At 35.4% G+C, this 21019-nt stretch overlaps 1 protein-coding gene across 2 annotated transcripts in view; it reads left to right on the top strand.

The window, feature by feature from the left end:
- The first annotated feature begins 2823 nt into the window (after window positions 1-2823).
- Window positions 2824-21019, top strand: part of ptprz1b (protein tyrosine phosphatase receptor type Z1b) — a 53981-nt gene continuing 35785 nt past the window's right edge. For both annotated transcript variants that reach the window (XM_016270318.1, XM_016270317.1), the window contains exons 1-2: window positions 2824-3050; window positions 16513-16578. In XM_016270318.1, coding sequence (XP_016125804.1) covers window positions 2987-3050; window positions 16513-16578 — 130 coding nt within the window. In that variant the 5' untranslated portion in view covers window positions 2824-2986. The remainder of the gene's footprint in view (window positions 3051-16512; window positions 16579-21019) is intronic.

Here is a 21019-nt window from a genome sequence, read left to right as displayed (position 1 = left end):
AAGATTATGGTAATATACAAACAATAAATAATGGTTACAATATAAAAATAATTCATTTCGTATTTTAAACAAAAATAAAGTGTGTGTGAGTCTTCTGTGTTTAGATTTTTCGTCTCTCTGAAGGGGACAGAGAGGGGGACAGTGGTGTGTTGTCGGAAGAAAAGCCCCCAGCGCTCTTCCTTTGGGCCCCGCTCTCTCTTTTAGACTCAAGGAGGCCTGATGTCACATTTCAGAGATTTATTTCAGTGCCATAGTGTGCTGTGTGAGGGATGGAGTTCGTTTCATGAATGGCTTTTATCAAACCCCAGGGATGCTCTTCAACACTGTTCCTGCAGAATAAAGCTTCACACGGTGCAGCGGTGTGTACAGGGTGCAGAAATGCTGCTATTTGTCCAGTGTTTTTTTGTTTATATGCTTGTGCATTGGATAGAATATAATTATATTTCAAAGCACTGTGTTTTAGTGTTTTAGTGCTGAACATGTTTGGGTTTAGTGATTTGAACAAACTCAGGACATTAAGTAAAAGAACTTTGGCACTCCATTTTTCCTGCATTGATTATGCTACAAATGCACAAATAATGCAGCTTAAGGATAAAAAAATAGTTTTTTTTTTTTTTTCTCCAAGCAATCGGATTTTGATTTTTACCTTGTGGATGATAAAACTGGTAAAAAAATAAATAAAAATCCCATAGACCACACACAACACCCTAGCAACCACCAAAGCACCCTGTTATCCACCTAATAATGTCTTAGCAACCACCAGCACACCCTTGTAATGACCAAGCAACCACCAAAGCACCCCGTTATCCACCTAATAATGTCTTCTCAACCACAAACACACCCTTGGAGCCAGCAAAGTGCCTTGGTAACCACCTATAATACCTTAATAACCTCTAATACACCCTAATAACCACAAAACACCCTAGTAACCATCTAGCAATGACCTGGCAACTGCCAAAGCATCTTGGTAACCACCTAGTAATGCCTTAGCAACCACCAATACACCCTAGTAACCACAATGCACCCTAGTAACCATCCAGAACGACCTAGCAGCCACCAAAGTGCCCATGTAGCCACCTAGCAACCACATGGCAACATCCTACAACGCACTGGAATTGTAGCAGCAAATTTTGCAATGTGGCATGTATTAAAACTGGTTGTATAATGCACAAATTGAGAAGGCTGTTGCAGATATTGAACCTCCAGCAGATAAATAAGCCGGGGGAATTTTCATTCTAACACCCCCTGTAGTGATCAGCATCGATTCGCAGCGCGCAGCAGGACGCCGGGAATATTGAAGCTGCAGCAGCACAGCTGGTTGTCGATACTGCTGATATCAACGGTGGACAAATCATCCATTTAATCCAGCCAGAGAAATGCAAAGCCCAGCCGAGCCAGAAGAAACCTGAGGTCACGTGATGACGCTAATGCTGTTAATGAACCACTCTTTCTCCCGTAATACAGATGCTTATCTAGAGTAACTCAATCCTCATGTGTGAAGGGAGGACCCTGTGAGACTGTTGTTACGCCTTCAGTTGTGATGCTTCTCAGCGTAAACCGATCTGCCTCTTTTACTAAAGCAGATCACGGATTCTATATGCATCTGACAGAAACTAAAGATGCTATTAAGTCAAAGTTGTCTGGGTGTTTTGAGTCACTGGAACTATTCTGGATGTCCTGATTGGCTGATGCCATCTTCCTCATTGCTTTTACGACCGGCGCAATCCCCAGTGCCGCTTTGCCTCGCAGTGACCCTCTGTTATTCACATAGTTTCTCTTTTGGTGCTTTTGTCCACCTCCCAGTATATTATTGTCATCCAAAACCTCCCAATTAACAATGCCACTGCTTTTTCTGAAAAGACGAGGCTTGGATCTCTATCACGGGGTCAGTGTTTTTCTTGAGCCCTGAATGGCAGAACACTGGGGAATAAAGGATGTGTACTGTTTACCAGTCGAAAACAACGCAGCATTGTTGATATTAGTCTCGGCTCGCTCGAAATCGATCGTAATTGAAATGATTGCAAAGGTGCATCAGTGCCTGTATTTTTCAACCAGAGAGCCCAAGGGACGTGTCTCTCGAGCACATCATCAACAGGTTTTGTTGAGTCTAAACCGTGCGCCGCACACGTGTACAATGGGCTTCTCTGAATGCTGAAGGCGCTGTATCAAGCTCCCCCTTATAAAAGCCGCCCAGCAAGTGAAGTAGGTGCCCTGCATAAATTATGCAAATTTAGCAGAAAGGATAACAACAGGGAGTGCAGAAACGGTGTGCTTCTCTGAGGTTCAGTACAGGCACAAGAAGAGGTGACCACATGCTTGGTCGAATATTTTTCAGAGGTGTAAATATTAAATTCAAAATTTGTTAAAAGTTAAATATAAATTCCCTATATTCAGCATCATTCAGTTCATTGTCCTATTGTGAAAACTATAACAACTAAATTTGCTTACATTTCATAATTAAGTGAGATATTGACTGAAACATGAAAATGTACAGCATAACATGAACGACCCATTGCATCTTGTTTTCCCCCTCTTTTCAAACAGTCCAACAGGTTGACAGGCAGCTTTCAGCATAAAATTCCCATCAAACCACTTACACTGCAATGCACGCACATACAATCCAAAAAACACAAATCGCATGTTTTTTTTTACATCTCACAAAGCTCTGAGCAAATTACCTTTACTTTTAATATCATGTTGCATGTCAGCACAGTTTCTTGACCGTGCACGTCCCGTTATTTGGACAGTAAACCAATGATTAATTGGGCGCGAGACTGTGGTGTCTGTGGGCGGCGCGTGAACGCAGCGTCTCTCTCGCGCGCTGTGATCGTACAGTGAATGAAGCTCTAGCGTGGGAAAGACGAACAGGATACGAGAAGCACTGACATGGATCCACTGTAACATCACTGCAATAGCTGCTACTGCGTTCTCAACGGATCAGCGTTCCCTCCACGTTTAACTCGAGCACGTTTAAAGCCTGAAGACGATGCGTCTGATCGCAGCCAAATCACATCTGTTCATCGCGCAGCTGTGGCTCATCTGTCACACAGGTAACAAGTAAATGCAGTGCTGAGCGATGCATGTGTCCTGAATAGGCTCGGTGTGTTTTGGGCACGAATGCATTGATGCGTAAAGTTGCGTGTATCCAAGAGCTTTATTTCCACAGGTTGTTAATGCATTTATGAATTTATTATTGGTGAATGCATTGTTTTTTTTTATGACAGTTTAGGTTATTGCGTTTAATCCCAGTCTGAAAGACAAAAAGCATTGCAATAACGGTTTTGAATGTCTGTTAAGTGAACGGATCAAAGGTTCATGAATCTACTTTAGTAGAGTTGAATTAATAATTTCAAGTGTGTGTGTGTGTGTGTGTGTATTAGTTCATTTTATTAAAAAAAAATTTTATTTATTATTTTTTTGTTTACTTGTTTTAGGTTGTTGTATTTTATCCCAGTCCTATAAGACAACACTTTAAAATATATTAGACTTGAAGACATTAGAATGTCTTCTGTGTGAATGATGCAAAGTTTTATGAATCATTTAAGTGTTATTGGTACCTTATTCAGTCGAATCATTATATTTAGCTTTATGGTAATTTTAGTTACTTTTTAGGTTCTTACAAGGTTGTTGTGCTTTTGTAAAAAAACATTAATTTTTTTTTGAATGATTATAAATCTATATGAAGTGTACTGGTTCATGCAGGCTGCCTAAATGCAATTTCCTTGCTGTGAAATTAGTTGCATTTCTGTTGGATTCTGCACAATGTTTGGTTCAGTTTCACTCAAGGATGTTTCAGCTGTAGGACAGACTTTGGCTCTTTGCTCTTGGCGCTATATGATGCTCTTTTAATCTCTCTGTCTCTGTTCATCCTGCTGAATTAAATGTAATTTGACATGGTGGGGGAATATAAAGCCGTATGTTTCTGACCGCATGTGTCTTGAACCATCTGCATCTCTTGCTGGCACATCAGAGGTCTCTTTTCCTCAAAGTTGATCTCAGTGCTGTCACAGTGCACCATTGTCCTGGCTATTTCAGTCTAAAATGTTGCTGATCTTATGCAGAAGCATTAGTTATTCCCTGTTCGGGAGTTCCACGGGCATCTGTGCTGTCACTTGTGTGTTTGTTTCGTAGATATATGCAGAGTGCTGGTGCATGTTACACCCTGTTGATGGACGTGATGGCAGGGGAAGCCCGTGTTTGTGCTGCTTTTGTCTCAGTGACACTCATTCACCATTAATGCCAGCAGCAGGAAGAGAGAGAGAGAGAGAGAGAGAGAGCGAGCTTCTGCCCACCAAACACATGATTGATCGATTCACACCAGGGTCACCCTGCCATGTATCCAAACAAAATAACCACAGCATGGGCGGCGATCGAGAAGATGCAGTTTAGTTTCTCTTGATCAAATGAGTGACAGCAAAAGATTGATTTTCACTGATTCGCCCACACAATCCAAAGGCATTTCATTATTAGACGTTATCTGAAAGTGACAGGCATATCCAATCAGTTGTCACACTTTGTAACCTGTAATATATAATATAATATTGCATATTAGCTTTGGTTCCCATTCATTATCAGTTCAAGTAGATGATAAAATTTGTGATCTGTAATAGTTTGCATGTGTTGCTGCAGCTTGTAGAGACGTAAAAATGTATGCTTTTTTGACTTAGCATCTCAGTTTCTTATATGTATGTGTATATATATGTGTTATTGGAGATTTTGCATGCTTCTGTATGCCTGCATAAAAAGCTACTGTTCAGACCTTCATGCACTTTGGTTTACTGGTATTTGGCACCAGAAGACTGCACTTTTTTTTCAAAAGTTACTTGATACCGGAGAGGGTTCAGAGAGGACTTATTTATTTAATACCTGTACAGTGCACATTTGTGCATGTTTTTTCCCTGTTGTAATCATCTACATCTGGGTCTCAACTGGTGGTTCATGACCCCAAAACACTAAATATATTCACATTAAATGCTAATTTAACTAATTATATAACCTTGCATAGCTAAAATTGCAAAATGAATAGGTATAATCAATGTTTAAAACACATCTCAGATCTTACAACCCAGAATACACAAATTCACTCAGATAAATATGGATTGTCGACCACGATGCGTTTTGTTCATGCTGTGAATTATTGATGACAACGAGAGCATGAAGCCATTTAAATGTAGGAGAGGTTTAGAAACCAAAATGATTAATTTTCCTTTATATTTATCATTTTGCATACTGTGGATTTCCTGAAGCCAAACACGTTGAGAACCATTGCTCTATATAACCTTTTTCATCAATAAATAAATCCATGTTATATCTACATTAATTATTGATGATTATGGCCTATTTAAAAATTCAGCAGTCGTACTATTTAAGCATAAAAACACTCAGTTTGTATATTGGGGCATGAATAAGTGAGATTGCCTGGAGTGTGTTACGTTAAATCATGTCCTTCTGATTTCTGCAGTGAACTACTGTGACTTCACCTTAAACTCAAAGGGCAAGCTGTGCATCTCTTTACAGATCAGTCCAATGAATGTCACCATCGCAGACTCGTGTCTGTTGAGCACTAAACCACTCCAGTTCATTTCCAGCGCCTGTCTGTGTCTAATGCAGCCTCAGGCAATATTGCTTGTACTGTTATGTCATCCTACAAATGGAAACTTGCATAATGAGCAGAGGTGTTCTAGATATTAATGCACATTGGTTTTCATCAACCTGAAATGTTTTGTGCTGAACCTGATGCCATTAGTTTAGGAAAGTGCATTTTTATAGCTTGATACAGTCATGTCCATACAGTATCTCATCAGTCAGAATGAGAGTCCAAACAGCTGATAAAAACATCACAATAATCCACAAGTAACCCACACCACTCCAGTCCATCAGTTAACGTTTTACGAACGTTTCTAACGAAAAGCAGTGTGTTTGCAAGAAACCAGCCCATCATTAAGGCATTTTAACACTATAAACTGTAACTTTAGTCCATAATCCATAAGAACACTTCCTCCAGTGAAAAAGTCCATCCCCTGTTGTCCTTTCACATTAAAATTCACAGACATATTTGTTCAGAGCTGTTTTTGCTCGTAAACATTGCTTGATCTGTGCAGATTTCTCTCCTGATTCAAATGAGACAACTTTTTTTTACTGGAGAAAACAATATTATAGATAGAGGACTATTTTGCTGGAAGCAGCCGTTTGAAGTTCAAAATGTCTTGATGGATTTGTTTCTTACAAACACGCAGCTTTTCTCTTCAGAAGATGTTAATTGATGTACTGGAGTGGTGTGGGTTACTTGTGGATTATTGTGATGTTTTTATCAGCTGTTTGGACTCTGACGGCACCCATTCACTGCAGAGGATCAATTGGTGAGCAAGTGATCTACTGCTACATTTCCCTAAAATCTGATGAAGAAATAAACTCCTCTACATCTTAAATGACCTGAGGGTGAGTCAATTTTCAGTGGATTTTCATTTCTGGATGAACTATTCCTTTAACTTGGGTCAAAACAACATACAAGCTGTTCATTCTGGTCTAAAACATTCCTCCGAGAAAAGCTATTCAGTGTTGGAGAAATACAATTTCCTGTAAAGAGGACCTCGTATTCAGAACAAATTCGGGCAGACACTGAGATGGCCATCCAATTTCCGTTGCATTTTTCCAAGTGGTCAGATTGCTTCTTAGTGTGTGTGATTTTGATTAAAATCATCTGGATATTTACTCCATGCTGAGTATCGTTTTCCATCGACTGAAGTTGGTGTTTGTGCATGTGGACGTCGAGTTAAAGAGCTTCTAAAATTCATTAATTGCATGCTCTTCTCATGTGGGAATATAAGACTTTATTCCCGAGATATAAATGCAGTTTTATAACCATTTATTAATGCGATTTATGGCAAAATTTCACACCTGTCACAGGCTACGTGCTTAACTTAAGCAGATTTCCTATCCGTTATTTTCAATCCGAAATAGTGTTGAAATTCAGAGAGAAGATTTGTTTTCAAAGCCTATTTCTTGATTCTCTCTGTAAGCATCCACTGTCGTTCTATAGATTTTCTTCTGTAGTGTAAATATTTAGAGAGGAGACATGGAACCGATATCTCAAAAATGGAGCGTTTGGCTTAGAATATTTATGTCCTATTAACAATTAACATTTACCCACCCTCAGGCCACCCAAGCTGTAAATGAGTTTGTTTCCTCATCAGAGCAGATTTGGGGAAATTTAGCATTACTGTCTCACTGAAGGAAGCATTATTATGGACTTGTATTTTGGCTGGAAGTGATTTTTGTGATGGTTGGACTCTCATTCTGATGGCACCCATTCACTGCAGAGGACCCATTGGTGAACAAGTGATATGATGCAAAATTTCTCCAAATCTGTTCTGATGAAGAAACATCAAGCAAGTGTATAGTGAGAGCCAATTATTTTAGAATAAACCACTCACATTTTCCTCCAATTTGCATTTATGTATGCTTAACTTGAGCAGATTTCTTTCTTTTATGTTCATGAAATAGTGTTGAGTGAAGATGTGTTTAAGCCCATTTCTTGATTCTCTCTGTAAGCATCTACAGATTAGTGAGGAGACACAGAACTGGAGAAACAGTGAAGGAGAAATCAAACCTCTTCCTCTTGACCTCAGGATGTGGAGCTGGAGCTCTAGTAAACTGCTGACAGTGTGCTGAACTCATAAAAGGCAGCGCTCTGGCTTTGGCTCGGTCCAGCGGACGGACAGTGAGGCGAGGAAGGAAAGCTTTTCCCTCTGTTAAAGAATGATGGAGTATTCGGTTGCCTTTCCGAGACGGATCTGGCCTGGTGTCCGAGGCGATAGAGGAGGCTCTGGAGGAAGTCCTGGTGGCTGAGCGCCACCGGAGGTTCTGTCTGTTGTCAAGGAATTTCCTCTGGCATGTCCTAAAAGTGAATGGAGAGCGTCTCCTGCTCGGATGTGCTGCGACCAGCCCAGATCAAAGCACTGTGTAATATATATTGTCAGGCACAGAGCTTGTTCTCAGTCATTTGCTATTACACTCCTAAAAATAAAAGTTTCAGAGGTGGATTTTCACAGTGATGCCACAGAAGAACCATTTAGGGTTCCTCAAAGAATCTTTCAGTGAACAGTTCTTAAAATCTTTTTTTGAACATTCTAATTATTGAAAGAAACTTTTTCCGCTTTAAAGAACATTGAAAGATTCCATTGATCTTAAAGGTTCTTCATGGAACTATAGATTGTAATAAAGGACCTTTATTTTTAAGACTTTATCACTTGTGCTCAATTAGTGCACTGACAATGCACTTTAGATTTTAGACACTTTGCATGAAAAATATTAATGAAAAAGTTGTATCTTTTAAATGTGCTTGCTTTAAAGCACCTCTGTTACGTCCATAGACATTCAGTTGGATGTATATGACAACGGAGTGCTCTAGGAATCACCTACTGTAAAAATGCCCTGGCAACAGTCTAGAAACCCCTAGTAACCATATAGTGAGAGCAAACGATTTCAAAACGAGCCACTTACATTTTCTTCACTTTTACATTTATTCATTTAGCAGATCATTTGTTTGTTAGCTTGTTTTAATAGTTGAACATTTAGTATAAATATTATGAATATTTGTATTATTAATAATATAAATAATATTTATATACATAAATATAATATTTATTTATATTTTTGCATTTGTTTGTTGGCTCATATTTATAGTTGAATATTTATTGTAAATATTATGAATATTTATATTATTTATTAATAATATAAATAATATTTATATACATAAATATAATATTTATTTATTTATTTCAGAATAACTATGTACATCCTCTTCAAAAATCCTTACAGCGCCAAACTGTCTTTCTAAATCTCAAATATGAATTATTTTCTAGGTTAATGTAATTTACTAGTTATGCAAGCTGAGAAGAAGTTTATTTTTTCATCCTAGGTCAGCAGGGAAATCTCACAACAGGGCCACGTATATATACGAGCCAAATATGTTTATAAAAGTATCCTGAAAAAGATTTTGAATGAGGATAAGAAATCCCACAACAGCAACACAGCCTTGGGGTTTTTTTTTTTTCCTTTTGTGTCTTACAAAAACACAGATCCTGTTTTGCCTGTTTAAGTTTAACTTACAAAGAACTCTGCAGTCATAAAGGCAAATTCATTTCCTAAAATTTGTAATAGTGAATTGGTCGTTGATGGGAATCTTGGAGGCAGGGCAGTGTTTGAGGGTGTCAGAGAAGGTATAAACCCCAGCTGTTGACTGCATTACTACTTCAGCTGCAGTCAGTGTGTTCTCACGCGGACTGCATGTCACTTTCCCCCTGACCCTGCAGCAACAGCTGCCATAGCCTGCTGCACTCATGCACTATTACATACTGTGTCCTACTGCAGGAGCCCCTCGCTTTAGGAGTATCTCTACAGCACCAAAATAAAACATCCTAGCAACCACACAGCAACGTTCTAAAAACATCCTAGCAACCACACAGCAAACATTCAAAAAACATCCTAGCAACCACACAGCAACGTTCTAAAAGCATGCTAGCAACCACACAGCAACGTTCTAAAAGCATGCTACCAACCACACAGCAACGTTCTAAAAACATCCTAGCAACCACACAGCAACGTTCTAAAAACATCCTAGCAACCACACAGCAAACATTCTAAAAACATCCTAACAACCACACAGCAACGTTCTAAAAGCATGCTAGCAACCACACAACAACGTTCTAAAAGCATGCTAGCAACTACACAGCAACGTTCTAAAAACATCCTAACAACCACACAGCAAACATTCTAAAAACATGCTAGCAACCACACAGCAAACATTCTAAAAACATGCTAGCAACCACACAGCACGTTCTAAAAAACGTGCTAGCAACCACACAGCACGTTCTAAAAAGTAAAAGTGCGCTAAAATTACGATCACATTTTTAAAATCTAAATTCTACAGGCAAAATTCAGTCATTCCAGTAGGAATCTGTGCATTCTGGAGTTTAGCTTGAGCGCTTGAAAAAGTTCACCATGCAGATTTTGCTCATTAAAAATTATTTTATTTAATTTTATTTGGGTTTTGGACCCCATTGAGAAAAAAAAATCTTCTTTTGTGTTCCAAAGGAAGTCATTCAGGTTTGGAACAACATGACCCAGTAAATGATGAAAAAAATGAACTACCTTTTAAATGGATATATCACAAAAAAATAAAAATAAAAAATCGGTCTTCATTTAGTCAAGTTGTTCCAAAACTAGTGCTGTCAAATGATTAATCGCGATTAATCACGTCCAAAATAAAAGTTTTTGTTTACATTTATATATGTATGTTTACTGTGTATATTTATTATGTATGTATAAATACACACATACAGTATATATTTTGAAAATATTCACGTTTATACATTTATATATTCAAATTGCTATATTATATATAAATATATTTAATATATAAGCATAACATATTTTTCTTAAATATATACATGCATGTGTTTTATTTATATATACATAATAAATATACACAGTAAACACTCATATATTATGTAAGCAAAACTTTTTATTTTGGATGCGATTAATCGTTTGACAGCACTATCCAAAACTCTGTCTTTTTTTTTCTTCCGTGGAACACATAAGAATTGCCATTGACTTCCATAGTATTTTTTTTTCCATACTATGGAAGTCAATGGCTACCATCAACTGTTTGAGTACCCATACCCTTTAAAATATCTTCTTGTGTGTTCAACAGAAAAAAGAACTCATACAGGATCGGAAAAACAAATAAAAAGGGTGAGCAAATAATGACCGAATTTTCATTTTTGTGTGAATTGTCCCTTTAAGTTCTCATTTAGGCAAGTTCAGATGGATTATATTTCAGGATGTTATATTTCCAAAAATGTGTTCCTATTATAGCAAAGCTTTAAACTTTCTTCTGTCTTCAATTATTTCCCAACTGGCTGTTTTCCAACCCTTGACCTTGGGGATCCAAATATAATCTGCGCCTTTGGGAACACATGTCATAATTCAGTTAGCTGTCAATTTGAGCAAGTGTGTTGTGTGACTTCAGGCCATGACTCTTCTCACTGTCAGACAGGTGTTCTCCATCATATGAGAGCACAGTTCACAGGCTGCGTTTCCTCCAGGCGACGGGGTGAGGAGGGGGACTCGTGTTTTTGTTCTTGAGTTCGAAACACGACGTGCTGGCCGGCTTCCCCGAGACTTTTCGAATCCTCTAATGTATTTGAATGACTCTGGAGACGTTTACAGAGGGCAGAGGATGCTTACGATCCCTCCCCCATGCGTGAACCAGACACATGCAGAGAGTGTTTCCCAGTCGAGTGACTGTAGTAAACAACTCTCCTTCAACAAACTCTTCAAACTTTGCACTTAAATGTAGGTTCGGATGAAAAACCGTTAATGTGAAGTTGGAAACTTGAAAACTTTATAAAAGCTCTGACTTCTTCCACTTTGTGACGTCATGCGAGCACAACTAAAAAGACAGTGACTTTAATAGATAAAGGAAGTCAGGGAGCAACTTCTATATGTAACCATTCTATATTAATTTTATTATTATTATTATTATTATACAAAATGATTACATTTATATATTGATTACATTTTGACAGCAACTTCCACTCATGTAATCATTTTGTATTTTTGTTGTTGTTATTAGTTTTAATATATAAAATTATTACATACAAATTTTGAATGGAGAACAATTCCCAATCATGTAACCAATTTCTATATTCCATTATAATACTAATCATATGTGATTATTATTATTATTATTAGAAATGATTACATCAAATATTTTGAAACAATTTTGAAAGGAACTTCCACTCATGTAAGCATTTTTATATTTTATTTTAATACTAATTGCATGTAAATATTATTATTACATATTAATTCAAATATTAATTACATTTTTAAAGCAACTTCCATTTAATGTAACCATTTTTATATTTTATTTGAATACTAATTATATGTAGTAGTTAATAGTAATAATAATACTAGCAACAGCAATAATAATAATAAGAAATAATTATAATAATTACATTTTCAGATCAACTTCCAATCATGTAACCATTTTATATTCCTTTATAATAATACGCAAATATTTTTGTTGTTGTTGTTATTATTGTTTTTATTATTATATGAAATGATTACTTGGAATATATTGAATATATAGAGAAGACATTTAAAATAAATGTAAATTATATCTTATTTATTAAATCATTTTTATTTAGTTTGCTTCTAAATATATTGATTATTATATAATAATATTATATACTACACAGGCTTCAGCTACTGCTGCTTGTTTAGAAATATCTCATAATAGTTTTGGTTTATCTGGAAAATGGAAGCAAATCCCCAGTCGTGTTTCTTTTTTTTTTTTTTCTTGTAGAGAGCAGTGAGAATGCGAGGGGTCCGGTGAAGGGCTTGTTTTATTGGTGATGGACTCATTAACATCAAACTGTGAGCAATTTTAATCTAATTTGCCGCAGGCTTTTCTCTCGGTGCCTGTGAAATGGAGCCGAGCCAAAGAAGCTCAGCAGCTTTAGTGGAGCGCAGGTCGCTGTATGATACTGTTCCTGTGAATCGGGACGAGCAAAAGATCTTCTTCCACTCGCAGTTTCATCGCCCGGCCAACTGGGATTTGCTCAAACACAAAGCCTATTTTTTAAAAAGGAAAGGTCCTAAACAAATGGGTGTTTAACCATGTTTTACCACAAGAATAGTGGATGTAAATAATGTGGAGTGGTGCAGTGAGATTTCCTAGCTAATTTTTGCACTGGTCTTCAACCCTGAAACATTCAACCCTGTAGCAGTTTTGAATGGCACAAAACAAACAAATGATAATTAATCGCATCCAAAATATTTTTTATTTACATTATATATGTACTTTATTTTATAATAAAACCATTTTAATATAAACAATGTATATTATTGTTATTAAATTGTATAAAAAATATAAAATTGTAATATTATGATAATCATATATAGTAATGTATAATATTTTTAAATGCATAATATTGTAATGCATATTTTATACATTTTGTTTTTCAAAAATGTACAAATGTGATTACATAAGTACATATGTAGTTACATAACTACTATTTATTTGAGATAAAAAAAAAATTTTAATATGCAAGTTTTATATATAACATATTATAACATTTATTTTAATATCATTATAAAATTATATATAGTAATGTATTATTATTAAATATATAATATTGTAATACATACTTTATCATTTTTTTCAAAATACTTATTACATAAGTATTGTTTATATGAGATAGTAAAGTCATTATTTAAAATATAATATTGTAATAAACAATTTAATAAAATGAATTAGTTATAACGTATTTTTAAAATACATAGTAATGTATATTATTTTAAAATATTCTATATAATATTGTATATAAGTTTTTTAAAACTTAAAAAAAAGTTAATTTTAGATTACAATAAAATCATTATTTTTAATGATTATACAAGTGTATATACAATATACAAGTGTATATTATTTTTAGTATTTAAATATATAATATTGTATACAAAATTAGTTTAAAATGGTTAAATTATAGTAAATAAATATTATATACATTTTGTTGTTTATATTATAAAATTATTTTAAAGGGGTCAGATGATGTTGCTAAAAAGAACATTATTTTGTGTATTTGGTGTAATGAAATGTTTATGCGGTTTAAAGTAAAAAAAACACATTATTTTCCACATACTGTACATTATTGTTTCTCCTCTATGCCCCGCCTTTCTGAAACGCGGATATCGTCCTCTTTTGGAAGGCCAAACAAAGTAGTTTCGCTTTCACAATGAAAACACACAGCGCCTTCACGACATGGCGACGGCGGCAACAACAATACTACAATACTACGCCTTCTTTCTTTGCATGAACATTTGGGCGGCATTATGCAAATATTCCCACATTGTGATGTAGACATGTGGGGGCGTGTTGGAACGAGCCGTTTTAGGTAGGTGTGGCTGACTCTGAACTTTTATAAAGAGTCTCTTTGGATTTGAGACTTTAGTCTTTGCAACTTTACAGATCTTCTTTATGCACCAAGAGCTTGTAACACTCCAAAGAGAAAGGAAAAATTACCCCTTTAATATATAATAGTGTATTTTAAATGTATTTTTAAAAATAGTATAATAATTAATGAATTAATGAATTATTCATTATAATTAATGTTATAAAAATATTAATATATAATATAAAAAAATATATTTTTTAGTATAAAATCTTCAATTAAAAAATATAATATTGTACAAAATATATTTACAAATTTCTACTGTTTCTTGGGAATAACCCTTATATGGACCACAGAGGTGCTTGTGTTTGTGAAGACTCTTCCAGAACAACTTGTGTCTGACTGTTCTTTGTAATAATGGCTGTTCTGTGGCAAAAGTCTTCAAAGGCTCTATTGTGGCAGTGGCTCTCGGTCACCATTCACTGAGTAATGGGCTCTGAGAGGCAGGGACGGGACCGGCCGTATTACACACGGGACGGGTCAGACGGTCAGACTGTTAAAATGCTAAAATGCTCTTTAACTGATTTTTACATGCTTCAGTGTTTTGCAGCTTCGCCAGATCTCTTGGAAGGACATTCTACATCTGATCCGCACACTGAATCTTGGACTTTGTGACTAGTTTAGTTGGTTACAGTCTGGCACATGCAGTTTCAGGAGTTTTCAGGAGTTTTTTTTTTTTTTTTCCAATTTTGAGTAAACTTTTCCTTTAAGTCCCATCAAAACATTTGAAGTTGTTGTTTCTCAGAGATTATGGCTGTAATCCAGACACAACTGTGTGTGTTTGAGCTCATGTGTCCTTTCATCTCTTCGAACAAGCAAATCACCAAACGGCATTCTGGATTGAGCGAGCGGCCCTGAGCGTTTTGAGCGAGCGGAGCGGAATCTTCAGAAAGGCGCTCTGCGCTCTTAAGGAAATATTACCACTCCGCTCCCCGCTCCGCTCACGCTCCGCTCCGCTCACATGCTCTGGTGTGTGTGTGTTTTGATGTGTCTGGCAGGTGTCACACACACACACACACACACACACACACACACACATCAGACAGTAATGTGCTGGAAAACACCCGCTCAGTCTGTTGTACGGTGATAATAATGACCTTTCCCTCATCACACTTTCATTTACAGATATTTATACCACACTCTAGTCAAATAGGAAAGTCTGATGACATCAGTTTAAAAGTATAACCTGCTGTAACACCCTAGCAAACGCACAGCAATGCATTATATAAGCAACAACATAACAATGCACTGTATATTCCAATTAGAGCACTTTAGCAACCCCATAGCAATGGCCTAGCAACCAGAAAACAATGCACTACATATACTATTTAGAACACTTTACCAAACACATAGCAATGCCCTAGCAACCACATAGGAATGCACTGTATATTCCATTTAGAACACTTTAGCAACCCCATAGCAACGCCCTAGCAACCATGTAATAATGCACTATATTGCTTTTCGAACACCTTCAACCACATAGCAATGCCCTAGCAACCACATAACAATGCATTGTATATACAACTTAAAATACTTTACAATGCCCAATATATATATACCACTTTAAACACCTTAGCAACCACATAGCAACACCCTAGCGACCACGTAATAATGCACTATATTGCTTTTCGAACACCTTCAACCACATAGCAATGCCCTAGCAACCACATAACAAAGCATTTTATATACAACTTAAAATACTTTACAATGCCCAATATACGTATATATACCACTTTAAACACCTTAGCAACCACATAGCAACACCCTAGCGACCACGTAATAATGCACTATATTGCTTTTCGAACACCTTCAACCACATAGCAATGCCCTAGCAACCACATAACAATGCATTGTATATACAATTTAAAATACTTTACAATGCCCAATATATACCACTTTAAACACCTTAGCAACCACATAGCAACACCCTAGCGACCACGTAATAATGCACTATATTGCTTTTCGAACACCTTCAACCACATAGCAATGTCTTAGCAACCACATAACAATGCATTGTATATACAACTTAAAATATACTTTAAAAAATAAATATACTTTAAAAATACTTTACAATGCCCAATATATACCACTTTAAATACCTTAGCAGCCACATAGCTACGCCTTAGCAACCACATAGTAATGCACTGTATATAACACTTAGAACACCATACAAACCACATAGCAATGCACTATAGATACTACTTAGAACACCTTAGCAACCCCACAGCAATGCACTAATAACACTTAGAACACCTTAGCAACAACATAGAAACATCTTGGCAACCCCATACAGCAACACCTTAGCTTCGTGGTGGCCATTTTTTCAAGAGTAAAACCCAACAGTCTACAAATAATTAGTGTATCCTGTCACTTGTGTAATGATTCGACTCGAACACTAAAGACTGTCGTTTTATTTCGTGGTTTCTCTGAACGTTGTGCCTCTGGTGTTTGTTTGGCTCTGTGACTCCAGCTCTCCTCATCTCTCTCTCTCTTCCAGAGCTGGCTGTGTCGTACCTGAGAGGTCAGCGCAGACTTGCCGAGGACGTCGACTGGTCTTACACAGGTGGGTTGAGCCGAACAAACGCTCTTATTGTGTGCGTGTCAGCAGACTCCGGTGTGGCACAGCGCTGGCTTCAACCCAAACGCCTTGGAAAGCCTTTCTCCTGTGAGCGAGAGACAGGGATACGCTAGCAGAGGGATCAATGTCCGTTCTCCATTAGAGTCGCCCGCTGACCCGCCGGTGCTGGAGATTAGCTGAAAGTCTGAGACACTTTAAGACACTCAAGACTTTCAAAAGAGTAAGTGACATTCAGGATTGTTGGAGGGCTTTGACTTGTGGCTTTTAAATCATGCATTTTTAAATCGGAGGACGCCTGATTTATGGAGTATTTTTGTGACTTTTAGTCCATGACTATTTTTCAGTAGAAAAGCTGAATGTTTAAAATGTACAGTCATTCTCTTACCTGGAAAAGGGACCAAAACGGAGTCACTCACTGACGAGAAAACCATCAAAATAAATGTGACGTTAAGTTTCCAGATGGTGCCAGTGACTGATGAGATGAATTATGGTAAATTAACCTCAAAGAAAATGTGAAATGAATCATCCAACACCATCCTTAAAATAGTGTCATTATGTAGAACAGGTTTGTGTCAAATTTCCTTGTAAATATATAATTAAAATATACTTTTAAACAAATATATTTAATTAAAATTAATTTCATAGGTGTGTTTCAATAATAACCTATAGTTTATAACAAAAATGTAAAAGGAAATCTGGCGAACCTTGTTTTTTGTTTATTTATTTATTTGATTACAATGTGTAAAGAATGTAAATAAATATAAAATTACAGCTATTTAAATATAATAATAAAAATGAAAATAATAAGAACAAGTTAAAAAATAATTTCTAAATAATAAAAAATCATTTATAAAAATAGATTTATTTAAATATTTCATCTAGTACTTTGGTACTCCATAGCTGCTTGATTTAGATCATATTTGTGACCCTGGACCACAAAACCAGTCTTAAGGGTCAATTTTTCGAAATTGAGATTTATACATCAATGGAAAGCTTATTTATTCAACTTTCAGGTGATGTATGTTTTTTTTAGGATAGGACAACATTTGGCCGAGATACAACTATTTGAATATCTGGAATCTAAGGGTGCACAAAAAATAATAATATTGAGAAAATCATCTTTAAAGTTGTCCAAATGAAGTTCTTAGCAATGCATATTACTAATCAAAAATTAAGTTTTAATATATTTACAGTAGGAAATTTACAAAATATCTTCATGGAACATGATCTTTACTGAATATCCTAATGATTTTTGGCATAAAAGAAAAATCAATCATTTTGACCCATACAATGAATTTTTGGCTATTGCTACAAATATACCCCAGCGACTTAAAACTGCTTTTGTGCTCCAGGGTCACATTTAAAATAGTTAAAGTGTAACTTATTTTTTTTAAATTCCTTTTAGTAACTTTTTATTTGTAAAGCACTTTACGCAATCCATGTTTCAAATCCGCTTCATGGCAATCCTTGTGTCTTAAAGACGTCCATAAGATAATCACTGCTGTCCCGTTAAAACTGCTGCGAGTCCGCATCGAGTCCAATCTTACTGTCTTGTGAAGACGTGTTTGTCTGACTGAAGCAGAGTAGGATACGGACTCTGTGTGTGTGTGTGTGTGTGTTCAGTGAGTCGAAACTAAATGAATTAACATGTGAAAGAAGACTCTTGATTGTGAGGCCCAGCACAGACCTGTGGAGAAAGAGAACGAAACGCGTTCCTCTGTTTTAACTCTGATTGTTTCAGTAAACCTCTCTCTCCACAAACAAAAGTGGTCAAGCTTGAATGCTAATTTGTTCATAGACTCTGGGTTCTTCAGCTGACAGTCACACAGTGACTCTGTAACGCTTCAGATTCCCTCCTGATGTGTGGGAAATGTCTGCTTTTTGTTTGTTTTATTCGTTATTTTATTATGCACTAATTGTGAATTAAAAATCAACAGATACTGTGGTCTTCCAGTCTGGTCACCCGGTTAAGTGAGCAATATCCCATGATTTATTCCACAGCATGTTGTTTTTCTCTCCAGATCCTCACTGACAAACTTTATTTTCTTCCCTTTTCTTCACTTCTAATCCGTATTAGCATCCATCACTGTGGGAACATTTAGGCAAATGTAACAGTCCAGATAGCTTTTAGAGTGAAAATTACAGAAATAATTTCTTTTAATTGCACCTAAAAAAAAAGTGAACAATTTTCAATGAGAAATTATTAAATAAATAATAAACAAATGTTGCAGATTTTCATTTAGAAATTGCTCGGAAATTTTTAAAATGTTAAATATATGAATATTTCCTAATTTAATATACATCTTATATATATATAAAAAAAATAGAATATATTAAATTTGAAATAAATATATTATTAATATATTTCAATAAATAAATGTCACTAATTTTCATTAAGAAATTGCTAGCAAATTTATTTCTTGAAATATTTAAATATATGAATATTCTATAATATATATCGTACATAATATATCTTATAAAAATTATATATGTATTTAATTTAAAATATAAATTTGAAGAAATATATGTAATATTAATATATTTAAATAAATGTCACTACTTTTAATTTAGAAATTGCTAGTAAATGTATTTCTTGAAATATTTAAATATATGAATATTATCCTAATATAATATTAAAATATCGTATTTAATATTGTGTGTATATGTATGTGTATATGTATGTGTGTGTGTATATATATATATATATATGCGTGTGTGTTTGTGTGAAAATTTAAAAAACATTTATATTTAGCCAATTATATTATATATCTTATAAAATGATTATATATTTTTTTAAAGACTGTAGTAGTATTTTTGTGTAAAACATACTCCAATAATTTTATTTACTTTTTTTTTTTTTACAGTATAGCCTTTAAAGTTTTTACATTTCATGGGAAAAGCAAATCCCAGAATGCCTTGTGATAGGGAAAAATTTGTACTATGCACTGATATATACTGTTTAATATTTCATCTAATAGTTGTGTGCTTATGTGGAGCATTTCAAATCAGTCATTTATGAGGCTCAGTTTGAATCAGCATGCAGCTGTCTATGTAGGCAGTAAACGGCTGGACTGCTCACTTGGATTTGGGACGGAGTTCTTACATGATCATGGGTTACTGTAGCATGTCAGTCCCCCGTCGAGCCTGTTTTCCAGAGCCCAGGGGTGTGTGATTCCTGCCGCTGGCATGGGTCCCGTCTCCATCTGCTGCGGGGGCCGCCGCTCTTTCCTCTAATCATCTGAACGCTCTGATAACCTGCCGCCTCCGTCCTCAGCAGCACCTCTGCCGTACTGCTCATGATCTCAGTCTGAGAGACACTGAAGATGTGCTGTACAGATACATATGTTTCTCTAGAGCAAATGGGTAAATGTTGTGTTGAAGTGTAAATTACTGATCGATCGCATTGCTCTATGGTGTACACAAGCTTAGTTGTCATGGAAACGACTCCACAAGTTACTCACATTCAAGCATCCTATAGCGGCTGGTCATCCTCACAGGATATAATGAATGTTTTATATAAAGGAAAAACAGTGAATATAATTATATGTTATGAAGAAATAAAGGACAGTTTAAACCTAAATAATTTGCAACATTCATTTGCAACATTCATTTCATTCGTTGAAATATATAATATTTAACTGTATGATATATTATCCTAACATATTGTATATTAATATACATCTTATATAATATATCTTATAAAAAATTCTGTATTTTTTTAAATATAGTTTTAAACAAATATATTTAATATAAATATATAAATATATTTCAATAAATAAATACAGCTAATTATTAAAGTTTAAACTGTCCCCATTTGTTATTATTGTTTTAGCTTTTGTTTGATATTAAATATAGTTTTAAATAAAAATATGTAATATTAATATATTTAAATATTTTGATAAATGTCTATTTTACTTTAAACTAAGTTTAAAGTATATTTTATTTTAGCTTTATATATATATACAGTGGGGGAAAAAAGTATTTAGTCAGCCACCAATTGTGCAAGTTCTCCCACTTAAAAAGATGAGAGAGGCCTGTAATTTTCATCATAGGTATACCTCAACTATGAGAGACAAAATGAGAAAAAAAATCCAGAAAATCACATTGTAGGATTTTTAAAGAATTTATTTGCAAATTATGGTGGAAAATAAGTATTTGGTCAATAACAAAATTTCATCTCAATACTTTGTTATATACCCTTTGTTGGCAATGACAGAAGTCAAACGTTTTCTGTAAGTCTTCACAAGGTTGTCACACACTGTTGCTGGTATTTTGGCCCATTCCTCCATCCAGATCTCCTCTAGAGCAGTAATGTTTTGGGGCTGTCACTGGGCAACACGGATTTTCAACTCCCTCCAAAGATTTTCTATGAGGTTGAGATCTGGAGACTGGCTAGGCCACTCCAGGACCTTAAAATGCTTCTTAC

This window comes from Sinocyclocheilus grahami, unplaced genomic scaffold (assembly GCF_001515645.1).
Source record: "Sinocyclocheilus grahami isolate Dianchi unplaced genomic scaffold, SAMN03320097.WGS_v1.1 scaffold56.1, whole genome shotgun sequence".
In the NCBI taxonomy this organism is placed as follows: domain Eukaryota; kingdom Metazoa; phylum Chordata; class Actinopteri; order Cypriniformes; family Cyprinidae; genus Sinocyclocheilus; species Sinocyclocheilus grahami.
This window is presented reverse-complemented; position numbering and strand designations above follow the sequence as displayed.